This window comes from Gracilinanus agilis, chromosome 2 (genome assembly GCF_016433145.1).
Source record: "Gracilinanus agilis isolate LMUSP501 chromosome 2, AgileGrace, whole genome shotgun sequence".
In the NCBI taxonomy this organism is placed as follows: Eukaryota; Metazoa; Chordata; class Mammalia; order Didelphimorphia; family Didelphidae; genus Gracilinanus; species Gracilinanus agilis.
Window position 1 is genome coordinate 27,607,200 of NC_058131.1, and position 22,109 is coordinate 27,629,308.

The 22,109-nt window shown below is 39.4% G+C and overlaps 1 protein-coding gene across 1 annotated transcript; it reads left to right on the top strand.

Annotated features, from left to right (window-relative positions):
* The first annotated feature begins 779 nt into the window (after positions 1-779).
* Positions 780-16,828, top strand: LOC123233109 (hereditary hemochromatosis protein homolog). The gene is made up of 5 exons (XM_044659277.1): positions 780-861; positions 11,693-11,760; positions 12,088-12,388; positions 15,587-15,865; positions 16,058-16,828. Exons 1-5 carry the CDS (start codon positions 780-782, stop codon positions 16,186-16,188), a joined length of 861 nt encoding a protein of 286 aa, XP_044515212.1. The 3' UTR covers positions 16,189-16,828.
* Positions 16,829-22,109: the final 5,281 nt, after the last annotated feature.

The following is a 22,109-nucleotide window of genomic DNA, read 5'->3' on the forward strand; positions in this document are numbered from 1 at the left end:
GGAGGCCAAGCGGTGAAGACAATTAGAGCTCCCAACTCCTTCCTTCCTTCCTTCCTTCCTTCCTTCCTTCCTTCCTTCCTTCTTCCTTCCTTCCTTCCTTCCTTCCTTCCTTCCTTCCTTCCTTCCTTCCTTCCTTCCTTCCTTCCTTCCTCCTATACTGGAAGTACAGTTACTACTCAAAGGCCTCATCCCACTATTGACTTCCCCAGAACCTTTGATCTCTTCTGTTTCCACATTGAGCTTATTTACCCCCATCTTAGGCAACCTAAGTGCCCCCCCAATGCTAGGAAATCAGTATAATGGTGCCAGACTTATTGCATACATCCTATTGACTTTAGCTTTGATTATACAGACCTTTGGAGTTAAACATCCCTACCTCAGACCTCCTTTCTCTTCCACCTTCATTTCTACTGGCTGAGGTACCAGTTCTGCTTGGCAGAGAGTTGCCAAGTTTCTCAGTGATTGGATGGCAAAGCTCAGGATGAGCCAATGTCACTTGCAGAGGAGGAGGGGACAGGGGTTCATGTGTCTATGTTGGGACATGTTTCCCATCAGGGCTCTGAGTTGGATGCAAGGTGTACCTTTGGAGGCAAGCCTGGAACTTCCTACACATTGATTTTCCTCTCTCAAACTTAACTAGATCAGATATTGCCATTGCTTATTCTGGCTCCCAAGGAGATCCTGGGTCTGGAGGAGGCATATTCCTAGAAGTGGAGATCTCTTTACAGGGGACAGTAGTCTAATAGCCCTGTGCCTACAAGAATTGTTGGCCATCCAGAATGGAGACTCAGTGGAAGAAGCTGTCTTCCTTACTCTGGCTGCTCATTCTGGGGATATTTGCTCAGAGAAAGACCCAGGCAGGTGAGTCTGAGTGCTTCAGGGCAAAAAGGACTCTGAGAATATGGAGCTCCCAGGCTGATAAAATACTCCCAAAGTGGAAAGTGTGTCCCCTCCGTTAGTCTGGTTCTTCTAAGGGTATGCACTATGCCTTCCCCTTCAAGCCAATGGTTCCCTGTGAATGGGATTCTGTGGCATGTTGTAGACCCCCTCTAACCTAGTGGAATACAAGGTAGCATGGCTAAAATTGATATTGTAAGCTCCTTGAGGGCAGAGACTATGACCATTTTGTGATCTTTGTTATTAGCTCAATGCTGAACCCAGTACTTGGAAAATAGTAAATGCTTAATAAATGCCTGTTGAACAAATGGAGTATATTCTAGGAATCCTTAACCTTTTTTCATGTTTTGGATCCCTTTGGTGAATGTTTAGTGAAGTCTATAGATCTCTTTTAGAAGAATGCTTTTATTTTAATTTTTTATTTTTTAAAAAACCTTTACCTTCCATCTTGGAATCAATACTATATATTGGTTCCAAGGCAGAAGAGCGGTAAAGGCTAGGCAATGGGGGTCGAGTGACTTGCCCAGGGTCACACAGCTGGGAAGTGTCTGAGGTCCGATTTGAACCCAGAACCTCCAGTCTCTAGGCCTGGCTCTCAATCCACTGAGCCACTCAGCTGCCCCCAGAAGAATGCTTTTAAATGAAGTAAAATATATGGGATTACAAAGGACACCAATTATGTTGAAGTTCAGTTATTAAAATATTTAAAGAAATTCACAAACTCCAGCTTAAGAACTGGTGGTAGAAGATAAAGTATAATAACCCCTGGGTAAAATTTCTGCCACAAACTCTTACTGTGTGACCCTGGGCAAGCTCTTTCCTCAGTTGTAAAACAGAGATGAGAGATATCCAGGTTTAGTGCATAGAGAGCTGGCTTCAAACTCAGGAGTAGGTGGGTACTAGTCTAATCTCTGATATACAGCCTGTATTACCCTGGGTCAGTCATCTAACCTCAATACTCAGGTTCCAAGAAGGTGCTTCTCTATTTCAGTAGAGAGAGTTTCCTCATTGTGAGTTCCCTGTGCCAAAGAAATCATGAACTCGTCTGGTCCAAAAAAATGTGGGGAGGCTAACATTTGGAGACCTTCCTTCATGGAGTTTTTATGAGGCCAAAAATGAGAGAAGTTTTGGAAAATTCCTTCCAAATCTTAATCCTCTATAAATATTAGTTGTTATTTTATGCCTTGATCAATCCTCCAAAGGGAGAGCTATCCAGCTTTGTTTCTGCCATCTAATTATTTATTCTGCCCCCCCCCCCATGCCTGGTGCTAAGTGTTGGGTTTACAAACAGGTAAAAATCTTGAGAATAGCCTCTGCCCTCAAGGGGTTTATATTCTAATCTTCATCCATAAGATTGAGAGGATTTTCCTCCAAAGTTAACCTCTGTTCAATTCTTGATCTATTCCCATTCTGTCCTTTGGCTTTATTTCTTAGCTTTTCTCTTTCTGAAAATGCATTATGGGCATCTAATTCAAGGGCACAAACTTTATTCTGGGTTGGGGGAGACTGAAATCAGAGTCTTTATACAGATGAGGCAAAGGCAACATCATAGCCACCAGGAGACCTGTCTTTCCACTTCCCTCTTTGGAATGACAATTCTCCTTCTACAAATTACTCTGGCTCCATCCTCTAGGCCTAGACCAAGCTCTTTCCTTAGCTTCTGAAGCCCCTGGAAATGCTATATTCCTTTGTATGGGCCCTAAATCCAATCTCTTTGCTTCAGGTCAAAACTCCTCCCTTTGAAGCCATTTTTACAGTATCTGAAATACAAAATCTGAAGCCAGATTTACAATATCTTCGATCTCTCTTCTCTCTTTTGTTCATTTCCTCCAAGTTAAACCTCCAGTTTCCATCAGTGCATCTTTGGATTTTCCCAGGTCTCCCAGGTTTCTATTCTCTTTCTTCTCAACCCACAAGCTAGCTCTAATCTCTTTTTCATCACAATTTCATTATTCTGCATTTCTACCTCAACTTCATAGCAAGAATAACTCTGGCCCCATTCTTTTCTTAGAGTCCACAAGCTGCTATCTGATGGACCCATGTGCATATTTCAATCCATCTAAATCAAGGTAATATGATTAAGGAGAAAGAATATTAACTGTGGAATCAGAGGACTTAAGTTCAAATCCTGCCTTTGACATTTTACTACCTGAATGCTCCTGAGTAAGTTACTTAAACTCCCTGAATGTAAAATGAAGGTGTTAGATTTGATCTATGATCCTAAGGAACAAGGATAACCTTTCAAATACATGAAGATAGCCACCATATTGCCCAGAGCCTTCTCTTCTTCAGAGTGGACTTCTCTAGTTCCTTCAATCAGCCTTCATATGGCATACAGTCAAAGCTGCTCACCATCTTGGTCATTCCTAACTGGGAGACTTCCATGTTTTCAAAGTTAATTCTAAATGGTGGTAGCCATAACTAAACACAATACTCTAGTCATAGTATGACTAGCCTACTGTACTATCGCCTTTTTTTCCTGAATGAATATAACCTCCAGGAGGGAAGAGACTCTTTCCTTTTCCTTTGTATCCCAAAGTTGATGGAGGGGCCAAGTTGATGGAGAACTGGCCTACGACCCAAGGATGCCTTGGGTTCAAGTTGATGGAGAACTGGCCTAAGACCCAAGGATGCCTTGGGTTCAAGTCTCACCTATGACACATATTGGCTGTGTGACCCTGAGCTACTCACTTTTGAGTACACTGGATAACTCTCTAAGAAGAGTTGAAGATGTGGTGCTGACTTGTAGAAGTAGTTACCCAGTTAAGGAAATTATACATTCAGGCCTTATTTCCTATTCAAACTCCATTGGAAAGTGCCCAGCACATAGTAGGGGCTTTATAAGTGATTGATTCTCATCATAGTTCTTGATCGGTATGGCTAAATGCCATGTCATCAGTAGGAAGTGACTTGGCAGCATTATCTTACTTAGATACTATAGACTTATATACCCTTTTTCTTTTCATTGAGTTTAATTAAATTTACAATAAAGAATAAATAGAGTTGGAGTGCCAGGCCCCACCCCTACTCCAGCCCCTCCTCTTTTATCCCTCCACAGGGGAGGGAGAAAGTGCTCCTATTGAGCTGCTGGGTGGAGGAGTGGGTGAAGTGAGGAATGTCCTCAGTGAGTGTAGAGATGGGGAAGAGAGAGGCCCACGTGCTCCACTTCCTTCCAGCTCTGCTACCTGTGAGCTACCCACCTTTACTCTCTATGTGTTCCCATCAGGCTGCTGGGCAGAGGGGAAGGGGATGTGAAAAAATGACATCAGACACAGTGGAGAGGGGGAGGGTACCAGCTCCCCTCCCCTCCCCTCCATCCCTCTGCCTGTCTAGTAACCAACTCCAGAGGTCAGGGTTGGGGAGGGACAGCAGCACTCTGCATGCCATCTTTGGCACCCATTCCGTAGGTTCGCCATCACTGGTCTAGGTTATAGGTGATGAGGACCTGTGCTAGGATTGTGTCTGTGTGGGTGGTGAGAAGGGGATACAGATTAGAGATGTTGTGGAGATAAAAGCAGCATGATTTGACACCTGGTAGGGCATGTGGGATAAGTGAGAATCAGATTGTTCCTGGGGTTGAAACCTGAGGGGTGGTGGTACCCCGGATAGAGGTAGGGAGAAGGTAGGGGGGATTCTTGGGAAATGACAACGAATTCTCTTTTGAAATTTGGATTTGAGATGTCTATGGGACCTGAGGACAGGTAGCACATCTAGCACATAGTAGATGATTAATAAACACTTGTTGATTGACTGGAAAAAGCCATGAATTTGGAAGTCTAGGATAAGGAAATCAGTTTGGAGGTTTTAGACTTTTCCAGCCATACACCTACTGACTGTCAGAAAGATCCTGCCTTTGAAACATACTACCTGTGTGACCTTGGGGAAGTAATTTCACTTTTTTAGAGACTCAATTTTTCTCATCTGTAAAACGATCTCTAAATTCCCTTCCAGCTCTGAGTCAATGACCCTTCAACCATTGGGGATCTTTATGATACATTTAAATGGCACATTCAAATCTACATATGTATGGTCTGTGCATTTGTATTCTTTTCATTCTGTTCTTTTCAGTTAGGATTATTTCATATGGACCAGTAGTTCCTAAACTTTTGAGTATCACAATCAATTTTTACTGTCAGTCCCCTTCCTCCCCACCAAATGTCATGATGTAAATCCTTACAGTAATTACTCATTGAGAAAATCCATTAGGACAAAAGTGGCTATGGATTCAGTAGCAATCCTGAGTCTTTAATTTATTAGTTGCAACCACTTCTACCTACATAGGGAAAAACATGTGACATGTACTTGTATCATTAGTCTATGTATGGGGTATTTGCTTATTTTTCAGAACCGAATTTGTTAACAATTGCAATAATTCTATAAGACCTGGGAGTCTGGAGATACTCATACAAGGTGTGAGCCATCAATGCAGACTTTTCCATATTTTTTCCATTATTTATGTTTATCAATCTTTGAAGCTCCCTTTCCATGGATATTCTTCAGCCTGGCCATTTCCTAATTGTTGACTTCAAAATTCTTTCCAGTTTTTCACTGTTACAATACAGTATGACTCTAAATATCTTCATACAGTTGGTATGGAAGGAAGCTGAAGTGTTCGTCAGGAGACTTGGGTTCTAGATTGGCAAGTCCCATCCCCTCTTTTAGATTCAGTTTTTTTTTTAATCTTCAACATCAGGAGACTGAGCTAGATAGTGTTCAAGATCACTTTCAACTCTGACATTCTATGTTCTACCACCCTTTCCAGTTATAATAGTTTATGTTTTGCCGATCTGTCCAGCTTTGACAATCGTTTTCAAGTTCCTTCTCAGGTCTGATATTCTAAGTTCTCTTCTGGCTTCCATATTCCATATTCTATATTGCTCTATCTCCAATCTATGAATGGATTTTCCTCTTAATTTATTTTCTATCTTTTGGGATATGTTTTTATATTGGAATCAGTGAGCAAAGGATAATGCCTGCTTTATTATGCTTTTTAGCTAGTGGCCAGACTTTGTTAGGAAGGTGGCACTAATTTCAGTTGCTCCATCAGAAACTGAATATGTTTCCCCATTGTACCTCTAGTCCCATGGACACTGAGTTTGGTCCTGAAAGTGTATTTTTGAACAATTCAGATTGTTTTATTTCATCTACTCTACGAATGGTAAGATGGGAGGAGGGGATTTGGTGACATCTGGAGGAAGAGAAGAGAAGCACTGTTAGTTCCTCTCCACCCCTTATCCCAGCTCTGCCTTACCTCCTCTCCAGCCCTCTAGGTTAGTAGGGTAATATGAGGAAATCATGACTCCTAGAATCACTGGAACAGGTAAAGCTACTCTTGGGTTATTTCATTATCATTTGGGCATGAGAATAATATTTAGTTGGAATCAGACTTTAAGGACAAGAGAAAGTGATGACTATTTCCAGTGGATGTAAACCTGGCTTCAGAAGACAGCAGGATATAGCAGAGTGGACCTGGTCTTGGGTTGGGGAAATCACTGTTGTCTTCTGAAGTCAAGAGGGAAATTGGGCAGTAAAAGAGAGTGAAGGAGAAAGAGAGAGAGGAAAGGAGAAAGGAAGAGAGAAAAGAGGGAGAGAGAGGAGGAGCCAGAGAGAAAGGGGAGGAAGGAGAAGAAGGGAAAGGGAGAGAGGGGAGAAAAAGTGGGAGAGAGGGAAGAAGATAGAGAGAGGGAGAGATACAGATGAAGAGAGAGAGAGGGAGGTAAAAAAAGGAAAGAAAGGACATCATCCTGTCTGATGGGTGAATCCCTTTGATAGTGTGACAACCATTCACTCTCTACCTGAAGATCAACAGTGATAGTGAACTTGTCTTTCTTCCATTGGCCATAATAAATAAATTTATTAATTTTAGCTATTATATTATATATATATTATATATATATGTATATATATATATATATTATAGCTAAATTCTTCTGTAGCATCATGGACCCAGCCTCCACATAGTTCCCAAAGTGATCTTTTCAAAGCAAAGGTGTAATCCTATCTTTCTCCTCCTCTAGAAGCTCCAGTAGCTCCCTTTTACCTCTATGATAAACTACAAACTCCTTTATTTGACCTTTAATAGTCCCTCACAGGCTGACCAGCCTAACTTTTTAAAATATATTTTTTCCAATAAACCCAAGTCCAGCTACTATTCCTCCTATCCCCAATTGAAAAAAGAAAGAAAAACAAAACCTGGTCTCAAATACATATAATCCAGGAAAACAAATTTCTACATTGTCCGTGTCCCAAATAGATATATGCTTTAATCTGCCCTCTGAGTTGATCACCTCTCTGTCTGGAAATGGGTAACATGGCTCATTATGAGTTCCAATTCTCAGCAGTTCTGACAAGTCACTGTGTTGATCAGAGTTCCTAAATCTTTTTAAGTTAATTTTATTAAAAAATATTGTTTTTATTGCTAAATTGTTCTCCTGATTCTATTCACCTCATTCTGTATTAATTAGAACTCATAGAACGTTTCAGACTGGATTCACTATTCTTCAACTCAATTTACTAGCAAATTCTTCCCTTTATTGAGCTGCAATCTGCCTTCTCTTAATTTCTACTCATTCAGTTCTTGTGCTGCCTTATTGAGACATCTAGAACAATAATGATGCTAATAATGCCCATTTCCACAGCACTCTCAGGTTAAAAAAAATGCTTTTCCCACAATACTCAGACAAGAAAAGAAGAGGGAGTATTATCCCTATTTTACATGAGGAATTTGAGAATACAATTCAGTGTATGACTTGCCTGAGACCACATGAGCAGAAAGGGAGAGAGCATCCCACTGTTCCTCCATCACACATTCTTATTTCAGTTGAACTCATTCCCTAATCAGCTAGTTCTAGCTTAATGTAAGTGAACCATCCCTCAGACCACCCTCTCCATAGCTCTATGGCCGCTGCAGCCCAAGGAGTTTCAGTGATTGCTCTCCAACCCAACTCCATACACAGCTGGAGAGGCTTCAGTGCCTAGAGCTGAGGACCCTGGGGAGGAGGCTTCGCCTGCTGCTCCCATATTCCCACCTGCTGGGAGCCAGAGCTGAGTCTGGGCAGCATGGGGTCCTACCCCTTACCTGGGAGTTGTAACGCAAATTTACTTAAAGTTCCGTCAGTGCTCCCATGTTCTCATTCTTCACCTTCTCCTGTGGGAATCTCAGGTTCCCCTCAAAATTCAGCTCAGATGCTTTCCTGTCTGAGGATGAGACCATCCAGCACCTTCTGAGTCACTGCTTCCCTCTCTTTTAAATACCTTTTATGGACTTGGTGTATTTTTTTTTTATTTCTTTATCTGTGAATGCACCAAAGAGCCAGTATGGCTTAATGGATACCTAGTTGTTTTTTTAAGCTAGGAAGATCTTAGTTGCCATTCCTGGGTTCAGGTCCTGCCTCTGCCATTTATAGAATTATGAGACAGACCCTGGGTACCCATCAGGGCTCTCAGGAGAGAAGGTGCCAGCCTAGACTGGTAGAAGCAGTTTCTTCCCCCAGGAGTCTGCAATACTGATGAAATGATGGGTTGAATCTAGCCTAATGTATATATGCTGGATCCCTCTTGTAGAATGTTGACTCTGATATTGGGAACTTTTTTCTCTGTTTCCTATAGCAGTTGGCACAACGCCTGGTTTATCACAAGGGCTTAAATGCTTGTTTCAATGAATGCTTATGGAGCTAAATCCTAGAATCTCTGAATTAGAGGGAATTGAGAAGCCTGCCTGGTTCAACTTATACTTTTAGAAAGGATCTCCTCTATAACATACTGGGCACACAGGTGTGTGGTCTTTTGCTGGAGTCACCAAATGAGGGTGGAATCTAGGAATCTAGGTCCTTTACCCCAAACCAGTGTTCTGTCCTCTACTCTATTTGTTGTCGTTAAGTCATGTCTGACTCTTTGTGACCCCATTTGGGTTCTTCTTGGCAAAGGTAGGAGAGTAGATTGTCATTTCCTTCTTTAGCTCATTTTATTGAGGAAATGGAAGCAAATAGGGTTAAGGGATTCACCAAGGTCATAGAACCAGTAAGTGTCTGAGTCTGGATTTGAACTCAAGGAGATGCATCTTCCTGACTCCAGGCTCAGCACTATATCTACTACACCATTTAGCTGCCTCCCTGTTCATATTATCTCTTCTCATAATGCCAGATGAGCATCCTTTTATACATGAAAGAGAAAGTATCCAGGGAATAGCTAGGGAATCTTGGGAATTATAGTTTTCAGAGTGTGGGATGAGACCAAACTATTCAGATTCTATAAACAAAGCTTATGACCCTCTCAATAATACTCCTAGGGTTTACCCCTAGTAATGGGATCTCTAGGTCAGTGAATAGCTTTACAACTCTTAATATTTAAGTCCACCTTGTTTTGTAAAACACAAACATGCACACAAAAACCCATAGTTGCTCCAGCAATGTAATATTAGGCTTGTTTTTCCTTTTTCCTATTAGTATTTAATTTGATCACATACTAGTTCTCAATTAACATATATTACCAGGACCATATTTATATAGGTTGGTCTTTAGGCTGCAGGTACAATCTGTTGCCAGGATCATACTCTTTCCAAAATAAGTCTTTCCAGCTTGCTTATAACCAGTGGAACTTTTTTTCTAGTGCCACAACCCTTCAGGGATGCAGGAATGTATCCATGGGATGATGGATGTTAATGTAAGACTTTTGTAGATTATCTACACTCTCTAAGGCATGATGTGTATGTTCATGCTTAGATCAACTACTAATGTCATGCTAAGTGTGTTTTTTTTTCCTCATCTTTCCCCAAGGTTCTCCAGCACCTTAAGGAGCTTGGGGGCAGCTAAGTTTTCTGCATTGGGCTCCAGGCCTCACCTATGGTTTTTCCTTAATTGGAGGGAGACAATTTCTGCTCCCCAGTTCATTTAAACACTTAGATGAGCTTTTACACAGGAAGATTTACTTCAAAGGTGTGATAACAAAGGTCCCAACATTCTCCTCAATGTGAGGAGTGATTATGCTTAGTTCAATTCCCCAACTTCTAAATTCAAACCTGCCCTTGGTTTCTTGGGTTTCTCAGAGCATCCACTCTGGGGCTAACTAACTGTACATCCAGCCTAGAATCCTGCGTCCGAGATCATCATGGCTTGGTTCAGAGTCTGGTACATGAGAATTCTACCTCTTGTACTCGAAACTAAGAGGAACAGAAAAAAAAAACAAACAAACCAGAAACTCCCAATCTGTTTCTTAGGACCATAGGGTTTAAAAGGAGAGAGGAGCGCTCCCCCTTCGCCAGTTTAGTTCATTGTGCCTTTAATGTGGGTGAACCCTTATCATCTCTGGATGCTAAGCAGCCAACAGTGAAGAGCAAAACTATCCCAGACTGGGAATTTGGGTGACACAGCTTGTTCTGGCAATACAGCCTGTTGGAGAAGGCTACTTCTAACCACGTGATAGTGTTATGGGAAGGGAGTTTATTGCAGAAGAGCAAATGCTGATTCTCACCCAAAGAATTGCAAATCTGAAGGCATGAAAGTGTTTATTCAAGGATGTTACAGATAGTGTGGCCAGGGCTACGAAATGGCTACTGCAGGGATGGAATTGCAACCACTGCTAGAATTCAGGTGGCTAGATTTATTGAGGGTCTAGGACAGTGATGGGCAAACTTTTTAAAGAGGGGGCCAAAGGAAAGGAAATGCTCATCTGTCAGTTTGTTTCTAAGGCAGCTCTTTTGAAGTTTCATTGTATTATATCCTACTCATTGTATTCATCAGATTAGGAATAATGTCAAACGGTGGGATAGAACATTTCAGGGGGCCGCATCTGGTCCACAGGCCATAGTGTGCCCATCACTGGTAGGGGATTGCCTCCTCCATCATTGGGAATTCTCCACCTTTCTTCAGAGTATTCCTCCCCTGGGTGTTCCAGGGAGGGTGGTGGTAGTTTCAGGCTGAAAATCGGAGAAGGAACAGAGAAGAGACACAAAAAGAGGAAAGGGGCATATTCAGAGCTTGGGAGTTTCCCCTAATCATAAAGATCTTCCCTTAATTGCAAAGATGCCCAGTGTGCACCTATGATATTCCCTCCTGTGTCCATCCAGTTTGACATGATCTGGCAACCTTCAAGGTTGTTTGGGTGGCCTCTTCTCAACCTTGCAAGCTATTATCAGCTAGGAGAAAGTCACATCATCTGTTGACCTTCAAGATAGCTCCAGCACTGCTGCTCCCCGCCCCTGCCCCCTCCCCAACTCCACTTCAGGCTTGGAATATCAGGCAACTCATCATCTGGGAGGAGAGGACAGGGAAAGCACAAAGTTGGAATCTGTATTCTATTTGGCAATATCTGCTAACTAGTAAAAAGCTAGAGCAGCGTTGGCAAAGGTTTTCCAGTTTGGGTGCCCAAACCATAATTTCAAGCTGCCTGTGAGCCCCCTGCATTACTCCAGAGAGTAGAGAAAGTGCTTGCTTTGGGTGTCTGGATGGAGAGGTGGGGCATGCAAAAAATGTCCTCAGGCACTGGGAAAAATAGGGAATGGAGCAGCTCCCAGAGTGCTGTCTCAGCACTGGTGCCACACCTTCACCAGCAATGAGCTAGGATCTCAAATAACCATTTAAAAAAGAATTTCAAAGCTTCACTTACTGATACCAACCCCCCTCAATAGAAAATTGTAAGATATCTTCTCCCAGATACAGTGTGCCTTCATGTGATCTGAACACGTTCTAAAGGCTTGATTACATATGTTCATGGTGAAAAGTAGTGATGGGAGGTGGATGGGTATGAGGTCCCCTCATATCTGACCCTTCTTTTCCCTCTCTTCCTTCTCGTTATTCAGCCTACCACAAGCATGAAATGAAATTCACTGCAGTGGGCACATCCCAAGGCCTCTTGGATTTAACTGGTGTTGCCCTCATTNTCCTTCTTCTGCTCCTTCTTCTCTTCCTTCTCCCTCTCCTCCTCCCTCTCCTCCTCCTTCTTCTCCTCCTTCTCCTCCTTCTTCTCCTTCTCTTCTTTCTCCTCCTCTTTCTCCTCCTCCTCCTCCTTCTCCTATTCCTTCTCTTCCTTCTCCTCTTCCTCCTTCTCCTGTTCCTTCTTCTTCTCCTCTCTTCATTGACTCCTGAATATTTTTGCCTCACAAACAAGTCATCCCCACAATTCACAAAACAAAATATTTTTTTTTCTTCTTGGACACATGACAGAGTTTATCTCCATCAAGATCTCCATACCTAGCATCATCATTTTCTCCCAGAATATTCTATGTTTCTCTTCCCCACAGGCAATCACACAATGCAGCTTTATTTAGATTGTGAATTAGATGAAGACACCCATTTGAGTAGCCAAGTAAAGTATGGTTTTGATGGAGAAGATTTCATCGAAATAGATGAACATGGAAAATGGAAGGTCTTGCATCCTTTGGCCCATAGCTTTGAAGACTTTTATGAAGGTCCTGACATCGCCAAACTTTTAAATAAGAAATATTGCATTGGGGCCATGATGAAAATCCTTCAGAAGTCAAGCATGAAAGAAAGTCGTGAGTCCCCTTTTCTCCCCATCCTTTACCAAGCCATCTCCCCCATCTTATCACATAATATTGGAGCCTTGTAATTAGGGTGCCAATGACCTGAGGTACAGTTCTCTCTAACAATAAAAAATACAAATAGTAGCAATGGGAGGAATTACCTTTATTTTTTATTCAGATGATTGAAGTCCCAGTCTTATAACCCATTATGGTATGGAGGTCACTGTAGATTCTCTAAGGGAATGATTCTCCTTCAATTTTAAAAATATAAATATTAGCCTTTATTTTAGCTTCATGAACTTCCACACTCCTTGGACTACAGTTGTGCTATTAGTATCCCTTCATTGAAAAAATATTCAAATACTCAAATACATCTGTGGTCACATCCATATAGATTTCACCTCCAAAGTACAGATCATACTTCCTCCATCATTGCTCATCATAAGCAATTCTTGTCCCTATCTTCTATAAATCTGCCACAGGAAGTCTCCTCTATATGCTATGGCTGTTCCTTGACTTCACTTCCTAAAATTAATATTTTATTTATTAATTAACAAAAGTATATTTTCTTTCTTATAAATATATATTCAGAGAACTGAAAATTTTTGGCCACAGGGAGGAATGTAACTTCTGTTTTACATGACCTTCTCTCCTTTTTTTAAATTAGAGTTTGATTTTTAATTAACAGAAAGGTATCTTTCTCTCTCTTCCATCCCTTACAAGAAAAAAGGAGTAACAAATTCCTTGTAACAGATATGAATTGTCAAGCAAACCAAATACTTTCAATGACTGTTTATTCAATAGTCTTGTCTGTATCCTAAATCCATCTCCTATATGTCAAGAGGTGGGTAGAATGCATTATCTTCAGTCCTGTGTAGTCATGGATGGTCACTGGGTTGATTAGACTTCTTACAACTTTCAAAATTGTTTGTCTGTACTATGTTGTTATTGTACAAATTATTATCCTAGTTTTGCTCTTGTCATTTTTTATCACTGTCTAAAAGTCTTACTTTTTAATTTATTTATTAATTCCAAAGTGTTCATTTTTATAAAATGGGTGTTGTGGCTATACCTAGTTCATTTTTTTTCAGTTCATACAAGTCTTTCCACATTTCTGAAATAATTTATTTCCTCATTTTTTTAGCACAGTAATATTCTGTCACATTCATATGCCATAATTTCTTTAGCCACTCCCCAACTGGTGGGCATTCCCTCAATTTCCAGCTTTTTACCACCCTTCAAATAGCAGCTCTAAGTATTTTTATACATATTGGGCCCATTTGTTCTCTTTATATAGGCCTATATATGTTAGAGTTATGTCAAAAGGCATACACTATTGAGCAACCTTTTCCTAAATAATTCCAAATCGCCTTTCAGAATGGTTATGCACATCTATAGGCACACCAATAGTTTTGTCACAGCCCCTCCTAGATCTGCCATTTTCCTTGCCATCTTTGCTTATCTTATGGGTGTGAGACACAACCTCAGAATTGATGTCATCTACCTCTCTGTAATAATTAGTTTTTTAGATTTAAAAAAAAGTGGCTATATGTAGACTGCATTTCATCCTTTGAGAACTGGCTTAGATCATTTATCAACTGGGAAATGGATCTTGTACTTAAAAATTTGAGTCCATTCCATAAATATCTTGGAAATGAGGTTTTTAAGAGAAATGTGTGGCAAGTTTTTGCAGTCTTTGATTTCTGCTGACATTGAGGGGATAGAAACAGAGCACTCTGGCCAACCACCTATTACTTCTCACACTTACCATGCACCAGGCCATCTTCTTTCCCATTCATACATTTTCCTGATGTCATCCTTTATTCTCATTGTTGCTGATGGATTGGGCAGCTAGGTGGTGCTACAGATAGACCACTGGGTCTGGAATCAGGAAGATTATATACAAATCGGTATGTAATGTATATAAAACCTCAGAGTTTTATAGAGCCATGCATCCCAGGGCAAGTTATTTGACCTCTGTCTCAGTTTCCTCATCTGTAAAATGGTCATAATTATATCACCTACCTCTCAAGGCTGTGGAGAAACTCAAATGAAATAGTATTTGTAGTGCTAAATACTCTGGCACATAGAGAACTCTATAAAAATGTTAGTTTTTATTATTATTTTTATTGTTTTCATTATTAATGAATAACCTGAATTATTTAATTGTGGTTATTTGAAATGTTGAAATATCAAAGAAGATTATCTTTCAAACTTCAAATAATATCAACTGCTTATTAAGACTTTTGATGTCTCCTGATTTTACAGATACAGATAATTACAGAATTTCCAAATTAGTAGAAATGTCATTTCTAGGTGAAAAAGTCTTGCTACTAAAAAATACCCATTAAAATTCCCTTTACCACACCTGAGGCAATGAAGTGTATTAGGTGTGGAATGAGTCTTTTCTTTAATACAGTCACTATGTATATTTGCTACAAAACTATGTATTTCTTTTCTTTTTTTTTCTAATGGGGTGTTTGGGGAGAGAGATTAAATATATTTCTGTTAACTTAAAAAAAAAAGAGAAGTAGAGGGACATTACAGAGGTGAATACTTCAGGGATTTTCGAAGACATCATTGTATTATTTATTTTACTTAACTGTTGTTTTAACAGACTACTAGATGAAGGAGTGTAATCTCTAAATGTATAAAAAGTAAAAAAATCCATCTCAATAAATCTAAAATATACTTATGCATGTGAAAACAAAATTGAAAGAAGTCAAAATTTCAAAAAATTTCCTGCCACCTATATAAGAAAAGAATTATGCAGTTTCATTTATTTATTTAAATTTTTATTTTGAATATTTTCCCATAGTTACATATTTCATGTTCTTTCCCTCTCCCCCAACCCCCCCTAATCTCCCTTAGCCAATGCATGAATTATGCTGTTTTAAAGACATCCTATAAGTGGCCGTCTCATTTTTGCCTGAGGATCTCTAATGAGGTGGAATTCCTTTCCTCCCCAGGTATTCCATTACAGCATTCAATAGTTCATCATCACGACCACAAAAAGATGACATGGACTTCTATTGGGTGCAGAGCATGGTATTAGACACTAGGAGGGGCTGGGATACAGAGAGACAACTGATGCTGCTGGAGGAGGAAAGAGTAAAGATCTGCCAATAATGAGGGAAGAATAAAAGCGAACAATGAATGCTTCCTAATTAACGTTGGGCATGATGTCTTTCTTCTCTCTTCTGCCTTCAGTACCACCTGAGGTGTATGTGTCCCGCCAAGAATTCCCTAATGGCACTATCAGCTTTTCTTGTACAGCCACAGGCTTCTACTCACAATCCATCCAGATGCACTGGAAGAAGGGTGTTGATGGAGCTATAGTGGGGAACAAGAGCTCCAGCAACGTACTTCCCAATTCTGATGATACCTTTTATCTCCGAATTTCCCTGGAGATCCAGCCAGGAGATACTGGGACAGGTTATGCTTGTGTGGTGGAGCACAGTCAGCTGGAGACACCAGCTGTGTACCCTGGTGAGTGTCTCAGCTAAGTTGCCCAGGCCCATCCCCTGAAGGTCATGGGACTTTGTTACCCCCTACCCACATCCATTCCTGCCTGGTAAAGGGTTCAAGGCCAAAGTTCCCACTAGACACTTTCTCCATTACACCAAGAAGAAATCTAATTTCCCCAATCCCAATCATTCACTTGTTCTTCTCTCTCTGCAGTTCCCGAGGAGCCTTCCGAAGGGAATATTTGGGTTGTTGTCTTGAGCATCCTGCTAGCAGCCATTCTGATGATTACCTGTTTTGTAATCTTCAGGAAATGGAGGAAGACATATTCAAGTTTGTACTGTTAGGTGAGAGGGAAATGCATGGGAAGAAGATAATATAAAAGAATTGGAGTTGTTATTCTGGGGTTGGTGTTAATAATTGTATACTTTGTAAAAAAGAACCCCAGAAACATAGTAGGAAGGGACCTTGAATTCTATCTAATCCAAACCTCATAAAAATGTCATTTCTCTGTCCATAATTCCCAACAAATGACCATCCATCCTTGGATTAAGTATTTCAGGTGATGGGGAAGCCATAGCCATAATTTTTCTTTACATATATGTTTATTTGTTTGAAAGGCAACATGATACAGTGGACAGAGAATATCTGAGTTCAGATCTGGCTTCTGACACAAACTGGTTTTGTGTACATAAATCACTCAACCCTTCTTCAGTCCAGGCAATTCTCTAATACTCCAAGTTTCATAGAACATGCTTCCATTGGTAGAGTTTTCTTGTCTGTGTTTAGCACATACCTGCCACACAGACAGTCCTTCAAAAAGTCTTGATATAGATGCGCTGATCTGGAAGTTCTTTTCACCAGTAAAATCACAGGTCCAGAGCTCATATCTATATTTGCTTTTTTATATCAACTACATTTCCCACTGTGTTGACCCTCTACTCTTTCCTAGAAGTCCATCCATTTTAATAAAGAATTTAAAAGGTGTATGTGTGTAGGAGTGATAATTGAGCAAAATTTACATCCAAATAGAATGGCCAAAGGTACTCCCTCTTGAACAAGAAATATGTTTCTACTTTTAGACAGTTTAAATAATTATAAAGTATTTTTTCACATACGCTTTCAGAATTTGCCTTTCTTTTCTCCTCAGTCTTCATTCATATTCCCTTCCCCTGGGACCATATAGAATAATTTCAATTTCATTTTCTGCATGGAAGAAATTCAGAAATGGAGAAGAGGTTCTATCACTGTTTGCTTCAAATGATGCTAACATGGATTAGTGTTTAGTCTTCTCTTCATCCTAATTACTTACTTCTGGAATGCTTCAGTTTACTTTCCTTACTAAAAAAAAATAGCATCCCCAGAGAAGATAGCAATCCAGATAGACTCACACCAGGACAAAGTTTAATGTGGTTATTGCTGCCATCATTCAGAATGTTTTATCTCTATTCATGCATACTAAGATGACTAGCTTTTTAGCTGTCAAGTTACATTGCTAACTCTTAAGGAGTTTGATCTCCACTAAAACCCCCTCAGATTGTTTTCACACAAACTATTATTAGCTAACCAGTTCCTAACCCAACTATAGGACTTAAAAAAAAAAAACCCTTACCTTTTGTCTTAAAATCAATACTTTTATCCATTGTTTTTTCTTGTTGCCCACTTCATGGATCCCAACTCTCTTCCAGTTATGTTAGTTATCTCTCCCTGTTTTTTCTTTCAACTTTCATCTTCAAGAAATATCCTAGCTATGATTTCATGCAAATCATCAAATGACATACTGAATAGAAGAAAGGTGTTATAGATAGATCCCTATACCATCCCATTGCAGACATTCATTACATGTTGTTGCTAATGTACTGATCAACAGTTTTTGGGTCCAGACTTTCTACCAGTTCTAAACTTAACCAACTCTACAATCATGAAAGTCATAGCTCTACATTTTTCCTTGAAAAAAAAAAAGCAAGGAGAATTTTGTTAAAAATGCTGTGAAATCCAGGTAATATCTATGACAGTTCCCTGGTTGACAAAGACATTGTTATTAAATGAAAATAAAGTTCTTCTGGAATGACCTGTTTTCCTTGATCCCAAGCTGGCATCTCAATGATCTCTTACAGTGTCTCCAGTTATCTTGGTATCGGAAAAGGAAATTCCGCTCAACCAGGTGGTATGTATTCAATCATGACAACTACACGCTCTTCTTACTATCCTAGGTTTCATGTCTTTATTATTCATGCTCGTTCCCATCAAAAGTCATTATTTGTAGAAAAAAGGGAAGCAAAGTAAGAGTTGAGCAACAATGTTTTCTCTTTGTCATTAGCTATTATCCCATCTATCCAACTGTTGGAGATAAATTTGGGCATGATGCAAGACCAATTAGACAATTAGAGTTATCTTCAGTGATATGGGTAGCCTTGGGAGGCAGTGGCCTGGTCCCCTTTTGTTAGAAGTCTTCAAACATAAGCTGGCTGGCCAACTATGGAGAAGACCCTTGGTTAGTTATGAATGGGGCTAGATGGCTGCTGAGGTTCCTTCACACCCTGAAATTCTATGAATCTCTTACAGATCATGGATGCTGAGAACCACAAAGTCTTTTGTGACTTTACTTTTGTGAATGATGCATGAACTGTGAACAGAGTTTTTTAATGAAAAAATATAAAGGAAAGAAGTATTTTAGTAAAAATTTTCAATATACTTAATAAAAATCTGACAGTATATACAAGTTTTACTATCATGGATATTTTCATTTCTTCAAAAGAGTGGGGAAGTTATCTCTTCATCTATCTTCTCTGGGAGCATGTGTATTCTTAATTCTGAAGTATTCATTTTTATTTTTACCATTTTCTGTTTCCACTCTCATTTTCATGCTATTTAGATCTTGGTTTTTAGATTTGTTTTTTAAGTGGAACAAATTCTAGAATTTTTTTTTCATTCCATGTACATGATTATAACCTCCATTTATATTGTTTTCCCTCTCTGTTTATTTCATTTTGCATCAGTACATAGAAGTATTTTTATGCTTCACTGTATTCATTATGTTCATCATTTCTTACAACAAAATATTATTCCATTATATCTAATTGCCACCATTTATTCAGCCTAGTCTCCATTTGATGAGATACTGAATTTCCAGGTCCTTGTTACTACAAAGAAGTGCTGTTATGAATATTTTAATATACAGATAGAGCCTTTATTTTTGTCAATGATCTCTTTGATGTATATCAGTGAATCTCTGAGTCAAAGGGTACAGACATTTTAGCCAATTTATTTGCACAATTTCAAATTGGTTTTTAATAAAATTGTACTAATTCACAGCTCCACCAACAAGGCATGAGTGTGCCTGTTCTTCTACAGCCTCTCTGACACTGACTATTTCTATTATTTGTCAATTTTTTTTGGATGTGAGGTGAAACCTCAGGGTCATTTTTATTTAAAATATTCTCTTACTCTCAGATACTTGAAGCATTATTTCATATGATTGCTAATGTTTGCCATTCTTTGACAACTGATTGCTTATATACTTTCATCATTTATCAATTGGGGAATGGCTCTTGGTCCTTTATATTTCTGTCACTTGTCTAGGCATCTTGTATACCGAACCTTTATCAGAGATATTCAATGCAATGATGATCCTCTCTTCTTATTCTAGACATGTTAATTTTATTTGTACAAAACCTTTTCAATTTCATTCAACATTCCTATTCTTATTTTCTAATCTATGTCCTTCTGGAGTTTACTTAATATACCCCTTATTAATTCATATAATAAGACTTTTGGACCACTTAGTTTGATATGGATATTAGTTTATCATTTATGATTTTGTTAAGCATTATGTAATTTCTTTGTCTATCTTTGCTTATGATGTGGAATTTTATTTTTCCTTTGTCTGGTAGCAGGATACAATTCCTGCTTTTTTGGTTTCACCTGATGCATAGTAAATATTTTCCAGACTTTCTTGTCCTTATGATCTCATTTGGAGTTTTCTTGATGAAAATACTGGAGTAGTTTTCCATTTCTCTCTACAACTCACTTGATAGATGAGGAACTTGAAGGAAACAGGGTTAAGTGATTTGGCCAGGGTAACACAGCTATAAATGTACAAGGTGCAATTCTCTATTTCTTCCCATATGAGGGAACAAAACTAGGATATATAAAATAGAAGAGTGTGAGGATTGAATCTTGGGGCAGTTTCTCCAGACCCCACTTACAAGATGGAAAAGAAGGCTAGAAAGTCTATTATGAAGTAAGAATGCCCTGATGTGGTCATATAATTTGAATACAAATTGCATGTTTCCATTGGGTTAGAATCAATGACCATGTATTTTATCATTATAACTTCAAATAGTGTAAATTTAAATACACACAGAGATATTTAAGGAATTCATTATTCATACTAATTGGGACCCAGCAGTAGTGAATTTAGTTATAAGAAAATGAGATTTTGTCAATTGCTTTGTTTCTTTGCTCTTGGCTCTTCCTTTATGCTTACTCTCCTTTTGAAAATCTCTAATGTCTCCTGAACAAAGAGGAGAGAGTCAAGGTAATCTAATCTCTATCTGGATCAGGGTAAACAAAAATGACTTTATGTAAACCAGTGATGACTTTGATTCTTAGCAAAATGCTACAAAGTATTATAAAAGTGTAGTTTGTAGAGACAACTCTACAACCAGACACTGTGGGTCCCTCAGCAAAGTCAGGGTAATGATGGACTCATCCATACTCTGTAAGAAATAAAATTAATATAAACAGATAGGTTTAAAAAGATCATGGCTTTAAAGGGTTTATTGATAGCCATTTAGGAAAATGAAGCCACGTGCCTGTTTAAAGGGACCCGCCATTTACCTGCTCCTCTCAACCTGGCTCCTGCTCTACAATCACAAAAGAGGAAGTACCAATCCTGTCTTCAATCTTTATACTTTTCTCTACGTTATTACTCTTTCTGCCTATGTGATTACAAGCAAGGAATCATGGGAAATGTAGTTTGAAGTCCCCTAAACTTCTACAGGAAGTTTAGATCAGGGACCTCAAAATTAGTTCAAGGACCCCCAAATTTCCAATATCACAACTCAGAGGGAAGGCATGGTAGCTAATGCAGGAAGAATATACTCCTAGGCTTCGTGGTAAGTCGGTGGATAGGGTTAGGGATATGACTTACATTTTCATTGATGGAGGGAACTCTGGATAAGGAAACTCACTGTAAACAGTGTGGATATGCACATTTTCTGTAATGCACAGACAAGGCACATGTTAGATTTGTCTAGAATACCTCATAGTTAAGTGACTTGCTTAGGGAAACATGGCTGGTGAGTCACACAGCACTCAGGTCTTCCTAGTCCACCAGCAAATCTCTACCCAATATACCATAGGGAGGGACATCAGCCAGAGCTTTGGGGATGTCATTTTCTCTGCTTAGAACCACATAGTTCCCAGGGCCAGGTATAGATCTAGCTTCTGGTGGCCATTGTCCTGGTTGTCATATGTCAAAGTCTCTGTCCAAGTCAAATCAACAAGCATTTATTCAATGTGTATAAAGTAAGCATCAACAAATATAGAAAACCAAGAGTTATTCTTCTTTCCTAAGAAATCCTTTCTGGATTTCACCTTGTGGTCAGACCAGTTTTGTGTCTGTCAATCCTATAGCCCAGAAACAAATGTGTTGTTTTTTTTTATATGTATCTCTTGGACATCGTACAGTGTCTGGCACATATTCATGCCCCAATAGTGCTTGTCGATGGTATTATATTTAAGGGCAGACCTTTCTTGCCAATTGTTCCTTTTAGCTCTGCGCTGAGAATGCAATAGGCAGTCAATAAGTCACCAACAAATGTCATGGTTGTAAAATTTAAATTCATGGCCAATAACTCCAAGTATTCTGTTTTATAAGATTTATTAATAATCACTTGAATGGAAGAAAAAAAATAGAAGTACAAAGCTTCAGTATGACCATGTGAGTAAACTTTCCTGCCAGGCTCTCTCCCCCCAGCCTCCACAGACACCTTCCAGGAAGAAAAGAGAGAGGAGCCAGGTTACGTTAAAGCATCTCCTCCCTAGGTACCAGGGAGTGCTCACATTCATCGTTAACACGTAAATGGGATGCTGGGTGAGAGAGTCCTGGGGAGCAAATTCTAATTACACATGGCTATAATCTTTGGAGGATTGTTCACACAGTGGCTTAGAAGTTTCATATAAGGGCTGCCAATTGTACCCAGACATCTCTATACAAATAAAATTCCACTGCCTCAAACCACATTTCTGCGCTCACTTTGGA

Excerpts from the sequence above, each read along its gene's own strand:
- LOC123233109 (XM_044659277.1), top strand. The coding sequence starts at position 780 with ATGGAGACTCAGTGGAAGAAGCTGTCTTCCTTACTCTGGCTGCTCATT. Across the intron at positions 11,761-12,087 it reads GCCTCTTGGATTTAACTGGT|CATCATCATTTTCTCCCAGA; the intron begins GTTGCCCTCATT and ends CTCCATACCTAG. Across the intron at positions 15,866-16,057 it reads GACACCAGCTGTGTACCCTG|TTCCCGAGGAGCCTTCCGAA; the intron begins GTGAGTGTCTCA and ends CTCTCTCTGCAG.